The sequence below is a fragment of the Arachis duranensis genome, chromosome 9 (assembly GCF_000817695.3).
Source record: "Arachis duranensis cultivar V14167 chromosome 9, aradu.V14167.gnm2.J7QH, whole genome shotgun sequence".
In the NCBI taxonomy this organism is placed as follows: Eukaryota; Viridiplantae; Streptophyta; class Magnoliopsida; order Fabales; family Fabaceae; genus Arachis; species Arachis duranensis.
Window position 1 is genome coordinate 5,734,059 of NC_029780.3, and position 12,857 is coordinate 5,746,915.

At 33.0% G+C, this 12,857-nt stretch overlaps 1 protein-coding gene, 1 long non-coding RNA gene and 1 pseudogene across 2 annotated transcripts; all 3 read right to left on the reverse strand.

Annotated features, from left to right (window-relative positions):
* Nucleotides 1-4,869: 4,869 nt before the first annotated feature.
* LOC107464225 (protein PELOTA 1-like) lies at nucleotides 4,870-6,021 on the reverse strand (annotated as a pseudogene).
* Nucleotides 6,022-7,889: 1,868 nt separating this feature from the next.
* On the reverse strand, nucleotides 7,890-8,660 carry LOC107464266 (transportin-1; the record flags this gene model as incomplete). Its single annotated transcript, XM_016083195.3, is given in 2 exon segments — nucleotides 7,890-8,305; nucleotides 8,586-8,660. Coding segments are annotated over 2 exon segments (96 nt in total), but the record flags the coding sequence as incomplete, so codon positions are not given.
* Nucleotides 8,661-11,193: 2,533 nt separating this feature from the next.
* LOC107464268 (uncharacterized) lies at nucleotides 11,194-12,644 on the reverse strand. The gene is made up of 3 exons (XR_001587081.3): nucleotides 11,970-12,644; nucleotides 11,778-11,852; nucleotides 11,194-11,662 (listed from the first exon to the last, which is right to left on the reverse strand). It is a non-coding gene; the product is annotated as an uncharacterized LOC107464268 (long non-coding RNA).
* Nucleotides 12,645-12,857: the final 213 nt, after the last annotated feature.

Consider the following 12,857-nt stretch of genomic DNA (forward strand, 5'->3'; position numbering starts at 1 on the left):
CTCATCTGACCTTTGAAGAAAAGTCTGACCATCATTCCCTCCAATGAAGACTGGGCCTTTGTCACTCCGACTTTCTTTTTTCTTTGGATCGGATTCCAGTTTTCTTCCTGGAAGACATCCATCTTTATTGGTGTGCAAACAACATCAAATTCTACCGCAGGAATATTTCTTTCCATATTCATTGGCAGTGATGTAATTTGTGAGCAACCAACGAAAGATGTACCATGTGAATTTTTCGTGTTATTCACTGCTCTGTTGTAATTGATATGTGAATCCAATGAAGAAAAAACTGGATTCATCACTTCATTGTCGGATTGGGTTGCATTCAAATGGATTGATGCTGCACTTTTTGGCATAAGTTGAAAAGAAAGGTTTCATTGTTTTTATCAACAACGTTTTCCCTTCTTTCTTCGATTACTGACTAATATAGGATATTTTATTTATTTATAAAACTTGTGAATTTGGAACATGCAACTGCTCCATTCCATGAGTGGGTATCATGGACTTTTCCGAGATTGTAAGTCGGCACAGATGTCATTGTCCATCCTATTTCACGAAGAGGTTGGGATTAGTCACGTTCCCTTTTCTCCACCTCTTTTTTTATACGTAACTTCTTTTGCCAATTGAATTTTTTGAATTGAAAATTCTTTTATTCAATTGGCTTTTGAGTTTGTCCCTTTTTTTTCACGTAACTTCTTTTGCCAATTGAATTTTTTGAATTGAAAATTCTTTTATTCAATTGGCTTTTGAGTTCGTCCTTTTTTTTTTCGCGTAACTTCTTTTGCCAATTGAATTTTTTGAATTGAAAATTCTTTTATTCAATTGGCTTTTGAGTTCGTCCTTTTTTTTTCGCGTAACTTCTTTTGCCAATTGAATTTTTTGAATTGAAAATTCTTTTATTCAATTGGCTTTCGAGTTCGTCTTGGTTTGCTTTCTACAATGGCCTTGGGACGGTGCTTTCTTCTCTTTTGTTTAATCCAATTTAACTGTAGAAGTAGAATCATCATCCCTATTTGATATCCTCTGTCCATTTGGAGAAATTTTTACAGGATTTCTGGCATCCATAGAAACTGTATTCCAGCTTCTTTTTAACATGCTTTCATCTTATTCATGTCAAGAGGTTGTCCGACCATCTTGTTGATCATCCGCCATTATCAAGGATTGAGCTCCGGGTCCCCGACAACGGCGCCAATGTTCCGGGGCTTACCTAGAACCGGACGGTGGTTGGACTTGTTTGAGGCCCAAGCGCCGGAGGAGTGTGGTCTCCGACTTGGTTTACGTCTGGGAGCCACCTCCGAGTTGTGTGTTCCAAGAGATGGGGGGTGGTACCTGCAAAGACACTCCGATGCCTAAGTCAGCATGGGGTTAAGCAGGTTTAGAATGTATTGGAACTTAGAGATACCTGAAGGGTGTCAGGGTATTTATAGTGGTGATCCAATAACCACCGTTGGAGTAGTGCCACCTTTTTAGGTGGATAACCGTCCCTTTTATCTAGGGATTGTTGGGATATGGCTTCTAGAAGTGGTTAGAGAGATTTTAGGGGCAGTTACTTATTTGAATAAGTGTTATCTGCCAGCTATTTCTTGAGCCCGACTTCTTTGGAAAGAAGTCTGTGTTGAGTCCGACCTCTTTTGAAGAGGTCGGTGAATAACGAAGGCCAATCTTTGGATTGGGCCTTTTGATGTATTTGGACCTGGGCCATACCGTTGGGTCAGGGTAGGAACAATATTAAAAAATATAAATTGTAGAAAGAGAAAAGAAGTGATATATAGATGACAAAGATATTATATAACTAATGAATACATTTGTAAAAAAAAAAGAAGAAAAAAAAATTGACGGATACATTCACATAATCGCCTGGTACATATTTAAAAAATTAAGAAATAAATAAAAATAAAAATTATGATCATCAAACAAATTTTAGTTGGACAAAAAAATAGTAAAAGTGGAGATAGAAAAAGAAGAGAGGCATGAGATTATGTGAGAAGAGATAAAAAAAATATGTGAAGTGAAATGTTAATCTATATAATAAATAGAAAGAATGATGAGCTAAATATGAAAAGAGAGAAAGAATTTTAATTAAATTTATATTTATTAAAAAATTTAAAATTAATATTAAAAATAATAATATAATTTACATAAAGATAATAAAGGATACGAGAATATAAAAAATTAAAATTAAATACTAATTCTAAATACACAACCTATTATATTCATCTCATTTCTTGTCTACTGTAATTTCTCTCGTAAATTTTATCCCATGATAAACTAAAGGAAATTCCATTGTTCTACCAATTATTCCAAAATAATTGTATAATGTTGTGACTCTAAATGAAACTTAATCAATGGCATGACTTTCTCATTTTCATCCTCTTCAGCAACTTCAGAAACAACATATTTTAAATTACTATAAATAGTTCTAACCAGGTAGGAATAATATTTATTGTTAATTTGCACAAAATCAATCAAGTGTTGTGTTTGCAAAAATGCTTCTAGACTAAATCATAATTTCTGCCATGAATGTAATCATCCTTTATGTATTTGGGAGGAACAATCATCCTTAATTTATTCTTTACATAATTTTTCAATGCCTTCTGAGACGACAGCTACTTTGTCATGTAATGCACCGAAGCAATAAATTGCATCGCTGCAGAACTTTCACACTCAATCTTAAGCCTTTTTGGATTTTTAATTCTGTCCATTTTAAAAAGAGTAAAGTATCGTTTTTGTCCTCAACGTTTGGGGTAAGTTTTAAAGTTGTTCCTAACGTTTCAATTGTCCTATTTATGTCACTAACGTTTCAAAACTGACTCAATGTTGTCTTGCCGTTAGGATCCGTTAACAAAATTGACGGCGAGACAAAATTGAGACAATTTTAAAACGTTAGGGACTTAAATAGGATGAAAACGTTAGGGACAAAAATGATACATAGAAATAAATTTTAATTTGATCCTTCAATAATATCTTTTTTTACTATACATAATATTCAATTATTTTTTAATCACATCTAATTAAATTACACTTAATCATATTACTTTCATTTTAAATAAAGTAATTTTTTTATAATTTTACTTTTAAATATTTTTAGTTATCATGAAATATTTGTAGAATGACTAGTATATAAATTCACAGAAAAAAAATAATATATATACAATAAAATATAAATTATACCTTTTGTCTCTAATGTATCAAAATTATTTAAAATTATAAAAAAATAAATTTATTTAAAATGAAAGTAATGTGATTAAGTGTAATTTATTTAGATGTAATTAAAAAATAATTGAATACTATATACAATAAAAAATTAATATTATTAAAAAATAAAATAAAAGTAAAATTTATTTCTATGTATTGTTTTTGTCCCTAACGTTTTTGTCCTATTTAAGTCCCTAACGTTTTAAAATCGTCTCAATTTTGTCCCGTCGCCCGTCAATTCTGTTCACGGATCTATAACGGCAGGATAACATTGAGTCAATTTTGAAACGTTAGGAACCTAAAAAGGACGATTAAAACGTTAGGGACAACTTTAGAACTTACCCCAAACGTTGAGGACAAAAACAATACTTTACTCTTTTAAAAATATTGGTTCGGTGGGTTTTGTGGAGATTTTGATGAAGATTAATAATATGTATGTAATTTGGAGTGGATGTGTCGATAAAAATGAGAGAAACTGAGGAGAGAAATTTTCTGTTTTTAGATAGAGAAGAGAGGTTTTGCATCCATGGAGGTTTTTGTTTCGAAAACTAAAAGTTTGAATACGGAGCACAATATATACTCCCGTGAGCATTCCAATCGAATGTTACACAAATTTAATCGATTAGATACGCAATAAAACCCCTATTTCTATTCTTAATTGCATTACCAATCGATTAGTATTCATAAAAAATCGATTAGATACGATAAAAATCGATTTTCTCACTTAACAATCGTTTTGCTTCATTATTCCTGCCTCTTTAAATTTCATTTTAAAAAATTCAATGATAATAAATCGATGTGTATGTTTTGACAAATCGATTTGTAGACGACCAAATTATACAAATTTTCCTACTAGAATTCTTGATTATAATATGCCTTAACTCTTAGTCGATTTTCAAATTAAAGAAATATATAATTTTAGGGTTTGAAATTGTGCTGATATTTTAGATTGTCAAACATTAAAATAGATTGTCTTTCTTAAAAATCGATTGGCCAAGTAAATTGGAATAGAAAAAACATATAGCTTTCACTATTTCAATCGATTTTATTAAAACACAGTCAATTTGTTTATCTGTTAAATTGATTAATATGAGTTTGCGATCGATTAATTGACCTTAATTGTTACTTACTAATCGATTAGTATCACATTAAATTGATTGAATTAAAAGCAAACACGATATTCATATCGTCTACGCATAAAAAAAATCAAAACAACGAATAACAATGTAAAAGACTTTGTTAACTCACATTGTTTTTTCTTTTTCTTCCATTCAAAAGAATGTTTAATGTTGATCTTAATTTTATAATATAAGTTTGACTGTTTGAATTTCAAAAATCAAATTTGTTGAAGGACTCCATGATCATATTCATAGAGTAAAATTAAGGTTATCATTAATGGAGGTCAAATTAGTTGAAGGACTCCATGATCGTATCCATAAGAGTAAAATTAAGGTCATCGGTAATGGAAATTTTATTTTTATTATTAACCATGAGTAAATCGAATAAACAAAATAACCATCTAATTAAAAATAATCAATATAATCGTCTGACATCTTTATTGTTTACGTTATTTAGTCTCCTTATACTTTTCCATAACTATATACACTATAAATAATGAAGTTAAATTAGGATAATTAATCAACGTAGACAATTAATTAATCATAAAATCTTGCTCTAATAAGCATCATCATCAAGAACAGGCAACGGAAATCTGAGAATGGCGGCAACACCGGTGACTTGCTGTAACTACTCTGCCAGAACATGCATGGAAGAGTACACCAAAGCATCCCCACCACTATCCTTAACCGCCTTCACCAAACAACCGTACCTCTTCCTTGTGGCAACCTCATCGTTCGGATACAGCTCATCACTGATCAGAAGCGTTTCAATGACTCCCATCTCCTGAGCACTCTCCACGCTCTTCAGTCCGTAGCAAGCGCGATCCGAGTCACTCGAAACCATGTCCCAAACCTTCCTCAGTGCCCTAATCTGCAGCCCTACCTTGCTGTCCTTCATAAGGTTCATCACCGTGCTTTCTCCCAAAAGATCCTTCAAATCGCCATTGCAACCACCACCAGCAGCCATCACGATCCTTCCTATGTTCTCTTCTACGCTTCTCATCTGCATCCTCTTTGCCTCCGATATCATAAACCTTCGAAATTCGTCCTTTTTCGAATCCTCGCTTGCGATGACAGTGTTCTTAACCTTGTTCAGATCCACATGCTTTATGAACGCCGCAAAAACCTCACGGAAGAACACGTTCTTAGTGTTTGAAGAAGGAGATGAAGATGAAGACTTTCTTCCTGCGGTCATGGAAGAAGAGGTTTCAACCTTGGAAACTATGGCAATTACGCCTTTTCCAATCAGATAAATCTCAACATGGTCTTGTTGAAAGAGAGTTACTGCGAATTCCGCGTGGGGACAGACTTCGTGGTTCTCTCGTTCCTGGAGAGCCTCGACGATGTCGTGCTTCCAGACCTTCTTGTGGAGTTCGAAGGGTTTGTTGCACTCCAACGTGAGATTGTGGAAGGATCCGACGGCGATGTAACCGTTGGGCTCGAGGTTGCGGCCTTGGATGCGAAGGGTGGAAGAGTCCTTGACGAAGTCGCGGCAGGTAACCTTGAGGTGGACGGAGAGCCTGACACGTGAGGCGATGGTGTTCTTGCCGTCGTTGAGTTGGTGGTGGACCTTCCGGGAGGTATCGGCCGTGACGTAATCGCCGGGGTTGATGATGTTGTAGAGGATCTATAGATCGTCAGATTCTTCGGGGATTATGATCACTCTTCCCATTTTGTTCACTGCGAAATCTTTTTCCTTCACTTCCATTCTTCCTTTTTTGCTTAGCTCACAATTTCTGGTGAATATTGAAACTTTTTTTTGTGATGAATAATGTGTGCCTTCTGCTGTATGTATGTATGTGTGGGGTTTATACAGGGTGACTTGCCCGTGTTGTGTTTGTTGTTGCAAATTGGAGTTTGGTGATTAATTTATTGGTTGAAAGGTGTTGTTTAATTTAAAAGTATAAAAATAGATAATTTTTAAAGATATAAAATTTATTATAAAAGATAAATTAGATAAAATTTAATCATCAGTTCATAAGCACCGTAAAATTGAATTTGGAAGTTTTGAATTCTTGTAGATCTTGCTTTAGGATATGATTAGTTGTTTCGCTGGGGAAAAAATAAACAATTCTTTATTTTGGGTACAAGGTAGATATTGAATTTGAATTTTGTGGATTCTTTCGTTGCTTTACTTCGTCTTGGGTTAATATACAACCAAGAAAAGCAAAGAAAACGAACATAAATAAAATACGGCCAAGAATTCGACTATTTTTTATATATTATTTAATTATAAAATTTATTTTTTATTTTATAAATTATTATTTTATTATTCATTAATTATCATCTATCTTATCTTTAGAATTTTAACATTAAATTTTATGAATATTTATCTTTAAACTTTTTATTAATTTTATTTTAATATAAAATCCCAATCATATCTTTTTTAATCTTAAGATTACCGATTTTTTAGTCTGTAATCAATTTATCTTTTACTTATCCAATTCTATAATTCTATAATTATAATGTGGTTTATAAATCTCTTTATATATGAAAGGGAGAAGGAAAAAAAAAATAAGTATGAAATTATATGAGAGGAGATAAAAAAAATGTTAAAGTAAAAATTGATTTATATAAAAAAATATAAAAATGAGTGATAAGTATAAAAGGAGAAGCAAAGAAATTAAATTTTAATCAAATTTATATCTATTAAAAAAATTAATATTAATATTATAAAAGAAATAGTATAATTTACATAAAAATAAAGGATAAAAGAATATGAAAAATTAAATTAAAAAAATCATATAACACTATATAAAAATAAGTTACTATGAAAAGATAAAAATATAATAAAAATTTTATCACATAATATAAAGATAGAAGATTGTATTTAAATTATATGAATTAGTCATTTAAGTTGATGTAATATTATGATAGAAAACTAAAAGACTAACAATAAATCTAGACATTATTTTTAATTCTGTTTTAACTAGACAAATAAATATACATATTAATATCAGCTTTTACTTTTATATAATTATCTAGGAACTTGGTTGCAATGTTTGGTTTTTAGTTCTTTGTAGAGACAGAGAGTACCATTTTTTATATACAAATAACAATTTATTTTTTGTAGTTAGTAAACAACTTGTATATTAATTTAAATTTTTTAAAAAATATTTAAATGATTATTTAAATTGTACATGCAAAAGATCTGAATAAAATTCGATATTTAAAATTTCTTTAATTTTTTTATTTCACTAAAAAAAATTACAAAAAATATATTTAATATAAAATCATCAAATCTTGAATAAAAATAACTTTTTTTTGTCATACTTGTAAAAAATTAATCAAAATTTAACATTTTAAGCATTTATATTTAGGATAAAACACTCGTATAAATCAAAAGCAACTCAATATTGTATGAACCATCCAAAATAAAAAAAATTTACGGAGATCTATGCATATTACTATATAAATCGAATTAGGTTGTATCGAATTATTAGGGAATCTATGCATGTTACTATATAAATCGAATTAAGTTGAATTAAGTTGTATCGAATTATTAGGGTTTAAGGTAATTCGAAGTAGGTGGCTTCGATTTACTAAACTATCCGCATGATTTCAGACCACCCATAGTAAATCAAATTAGTGGATTTCGATTTAGCTCATGGTTCTTGTACATAGTAAACAAATTGGACAAATTTGAATTACATATACTAAATCGATACATGCTGATTCGATTTAGTAGTACTCGAGCTCTAATGTAAAGCTATACAATCTCAATTCAATTTACTTGTGTTATCCCTATACATAGAATTCGGAATCACTTGATTCGAATTACAAATCTACACACCATACCCCCACAAAAACGAAAAATTCAGAGAAAGTAAGGCAAGCTAAGCTATTATACAAGATTGATACTGCGGAAATAGAAGACAACCCAAATCGAATCTATCGGTTGGGCGGAGTTGTAAACCTTGCATAGCTTTGTCTCTTCTTTCCAGTTAATACTTAATACATCAAATTCTTGTTCACAGAGAAATCCCAACCATCTAAAAGATGCCAATTAAATATATAAATAAATTGAAATACTCTTCAGAACTAAAATAATCATATTGTTATAAAATTTCATAAGATAAAAATACATAAGTGAAAAATTAAAAGATAACAGCCAAATAGCAATCACAAAGAGCAGAGCCATTTGTCCTGATTGGCTTTTGAAACTAACAGTTTAAAACTACATTAACATAACTCTGACTAAGCCAATTAGATTCCAGCCACAATACAGTTCTACAAAATCTAATCAGAGTGCAGCACATAACATTAACATACCTTAACTGCTAGTTCTCCAATAGCCCACCATGCATTATTTGCTATTAAAATAGCCTCTTTAACCTTAGAAATTTCCTGTATAGATAACATAGTACATTAGCAAAATAATTGAAAAAATACAACCACCGAGAGAGAAATTATACCATCTTAATTAGGTCTACTCTCTTTAATGATACTTTTCTAAGTCTTCTACAAGTCATCATCAAATCACCGAGAGAGAAATTATACCATCTTAATTTATTCATTCAAACTTCAAATGTATTTATTTTCTCCCTAAAGTTATAGCTAACAGCATCTGATGAAACATGAGAATGCTGTTGAGATGGCACAAATTACTTAAAAGAACCAAAAGATATTAAAATTGTACCCAAAAAAAAGGAATTCCAACACATAAAAGGGTATCGGCACAAGTGAGAGATGATTAATTGAGGACCAACTTAAGGACAGTCAACAATTCCAATAACTCGAAATCACATTCCTGCACCAAGTATTAAACTACAATAACACTGCTGATTTACAAGCCTCACCTATATTTCTCTTTGAACATCAGTTCTTTTTTTCTCCCACCCAAAAACTTGAAAGATGGAACCTTCTGCACGATTAACAGTAAGGGAAAGATGAATATGAATTGAATGGGAGATTAACCGTCAAGATAAAGAAAGACAGTCTCGATTTGGAAACCTTCCATGGGAAGCTATTAAAAATAACATACCTGATTCAGCTCCCCACCAACAGCTTCAGCTAGAGTTCCAATGGCATCATATACAATTCTGAGATTTTGTCTCTAAGGTTTAGAACAAGAAATCACAACTGTGTATATTGTCATTGCAATCAAAAGACGAACGTCAGAATAAAACCTGATATTTCCCAAACGCTAGCATCAGGTGCTTCGATATAATTTCTACACCGTTTGAGATATCTACATATTATATGCACATTCTTAAATTTCAGAACCCCCAAATTGAAAACCTTAAAATTGGAACCCTAAACCTCCCAAATTTCAGAACTATACATCACTCACCTGCGTTAACGGAATTTGTTAACTATTCAGAATAGAACAGAACAGAACTGAATAAACACCAACTAATGATTTCATTTTCAAGCAGCTGAACACACACGCACGCACACTGCTTAAAACAGAAAATCTTTAGAACCAAAATTGAAGGCATGCACAAACCAGAGTAAGCAAAATGCAAGCTGAAGCAAATTCGCAGAGTAGCACTGTTGCACACACATGCCATTATAATAGCCCTGTTCTTGAGAACACCCCTATCAAATCAAACAATGCAAGCTGATAAGCAAAAGGTGAATCAAATCAGAACCCTAAAATCGGAACCCTCTAAAATTTTAGAACCAAATGAAGGTGAATACATACCTTCTCGACGACGGTGAGCGAAGAGAGGACGATGCTGAGCGCAGATCTTCCCGATGGTGAGCTCGAAGTGACAGCCAGAGCAGAAGGATGAAGAGGAGCGACGATTCTCCAGTGGCGAAGTGGTGTGCGTGAGTGGTGAGTGGAAAGTGGGGAAGAGGGGCGACGGTGACGGCGTGGGGAAGAGGCACCGGCGTGAGGGTGAGCTTTCTCTGATTTTTTGGTGATGCTCAATGGCGCGAAGGGGAAAAGGGGAAAATGGAGAAAGGAGGCCAGGTCACGTTTAAGGCTGGGTTTGGTAAAGCTTTTTCAGGAGGTGCTTGTGCTTTTAAAAAAGCACAAGCACGTCATTTTAAGTTTGGTAAATTAAAAAGCTCAAGTGCTTGTGCTTGCGGCTCGTTTGTTTTTTATCTGTTATTTGAAATGTGAAGAGGATGACTTGGTTTATGAAAACCAATCATAAAATTTTTCTTGCATGTATATACATATGTAAATATAGATATATATAATCATAAGAATAGTTTATTTGAGATATGTATCCCATTTTTTGTGATCTGTAAAGGTGAGCCAATATATATATGTGGGTAATGGACGTATCCAGTACTAACGCTGGATTACATACAAATTTTATTATTGGCTAATGATAACTCTATTTATATTAGCACAATCAAGTAAATATTTAAACTATTAGTCTCTAAAATTTGAGTTAGGTATTTTTAATGATGTTGTTCAGGATAAAATAATTTTTTATGATACTTATATAAAATTTTAAAGTTAAAAAATAAAAGTTTATTTATTATATTTATGTTTATTATGAATTTTTTATTTTAACATTATTTTATTTTAAAATATTATATAAAATTTTAAAGAATTTGAAAAAAAAATTATTTTTTTGTTATAAACATGTTTATTATAATTTTTTCAACTTTTAAAAACTGTTTTACCAAACACAATTATAGTGCTTGTACTTATTAAAAGCCATTTTTAATTTGATTTTACCAAACGTAAGTGCTGCAGCTTTTAAATGCCCATCCAAACATTTCTCAAACCTTTTCCAAACCTCAATCATTTTCCAAGATTCAGCTAGTTCCAATATCAATTATTTTCAAAGCGAATCAGTACCCATGATAAATCTCTTTTTAAAATCAAACAAGCTCAAATACTAAATCATTTATAAAGTCACTAACTCAAAATTAAACCATTTCCAAAGTTAATCCAGTTTCATATTCCAAATCATTTCCAAAGCTAATTCCTTTACATTATCGAAAATAGCTTCAAAACCAAGAAAAGCTATTTTTCATAATAATCAACTAAATAACCTTTCAAACTAATTTCTTTTCAGCAATCACAAACTACTCAAGCAATCAAGCAATCAGTCATTCAGTCCAGCAAACAACCACATTTAGAAGACAATCATAATCACAGACATATGTTCTCTCACATTAATATCTAGTTATCACAACTCTGTAATATAAATTAGATTATAAGAAAAACCCTACCTCAATTAACCGAGTTCGCACAAATTTAATCGTGATAATTCCCTCTCCTACTAATTCATGGCAGCAGATGCGACTCTCACGCAATTAAAACGGCAATGGCAGCAACCGAAACAGCGGTAGCGGTAATGTTAACCTTCACCGCAGTGGCCATGGTTGCAGCAAAATAAAAGATTCAGATTGGATAGGAATTAATAGCAATTACAACCCTGGGGATTCAAGACAAAGTAAGGACTAGAATTAAAATCAGAACATGGAAACCATAGCGGTGATAAAACAGAACATACAAATTGATCAAACCTAAGGGGACGATTAGACCAGTACCAAGATAGCAAAGTCAGAACTAGCAGCAGCTTTAGCAGTTTCCTGATGGCATCAACATTATCCCCTATGATGGTTCTAGCAGCGAATAGGAAAAATAAAGCAACAGTACTAATCAGAGACATTGATTTCCTTAGTTAGAACACGAGAAAGACAAAAGAACAAGATGGAAGCAGAGTAAAGACTAAACCTTACCGTTTCAAGAACGGAGATATTGGAACCGAAACAATAACTCCAACATCGGCTCAATCAACAGAACAGGGTGCAACAACAACGGTTTCAATCTAATTGATGGCAGCAGCGGTGGCGGAGCAGGACGGCATGAGAGCGGACCTCGTCCTTCTCCCCTTTGTCGCATTTTTGCTCCTCTGTCTTCCGTGCATCCCTCATGCTTTTCACTCTCCTCTGCCCTAATCAGTGTTGACTGTGTCTATGGTGATGAAGGCTTCAGCGGTAACGATGAAGTGCAGCGGCGCGTCGGTGGCCATGGAAGCACCGCGACAACAAGGTATCACCTCCCTCTTGCGCGACGCTCCTCCTGGTTCTCCCTTTCTCAGGCGCGACTCTTCCTCTCCAAACAACGCGATGGCAGCGGCGGCACCAAGTCCCGCGGCAAGATGACGATGCCGTGGAACACGAGCGGCGGGCTCCAGGCCGGCGGTGGCGGCTCGTGAGGACGACAACATCGAGGCGGCGGTGGCAGGACCCAGTGGCACCAGTGCAACCTTCCTCTTCTCTTCTTCCCCCTCGGTTCTCTCTTTCTCTCCACTATCCCTTTTCCCTCTCTCTTTTTTTTCCTTTTACTGCTGTTGTGTCTTAGGTTGACTTAAGAAGAAAGGAAAGCTGCTGCTGTGTATTGGGTTAAGTCAGTAATGAAGAAAGGGCAAATGGCGGCTAATTTAGGGCGATTAGGGTTTATTTGGGGTAAATTTAATAATTTTAATAAAATTAAGGGTAATAAAATAATTAAAAACCTATTTTAACCCAATACTAATATTTATTAAAGATACTACTTTAATTATTAACTTACAAATTATTTTTTAATAAATATTCTAATTCGATAATTAGAGATAATATAATGAA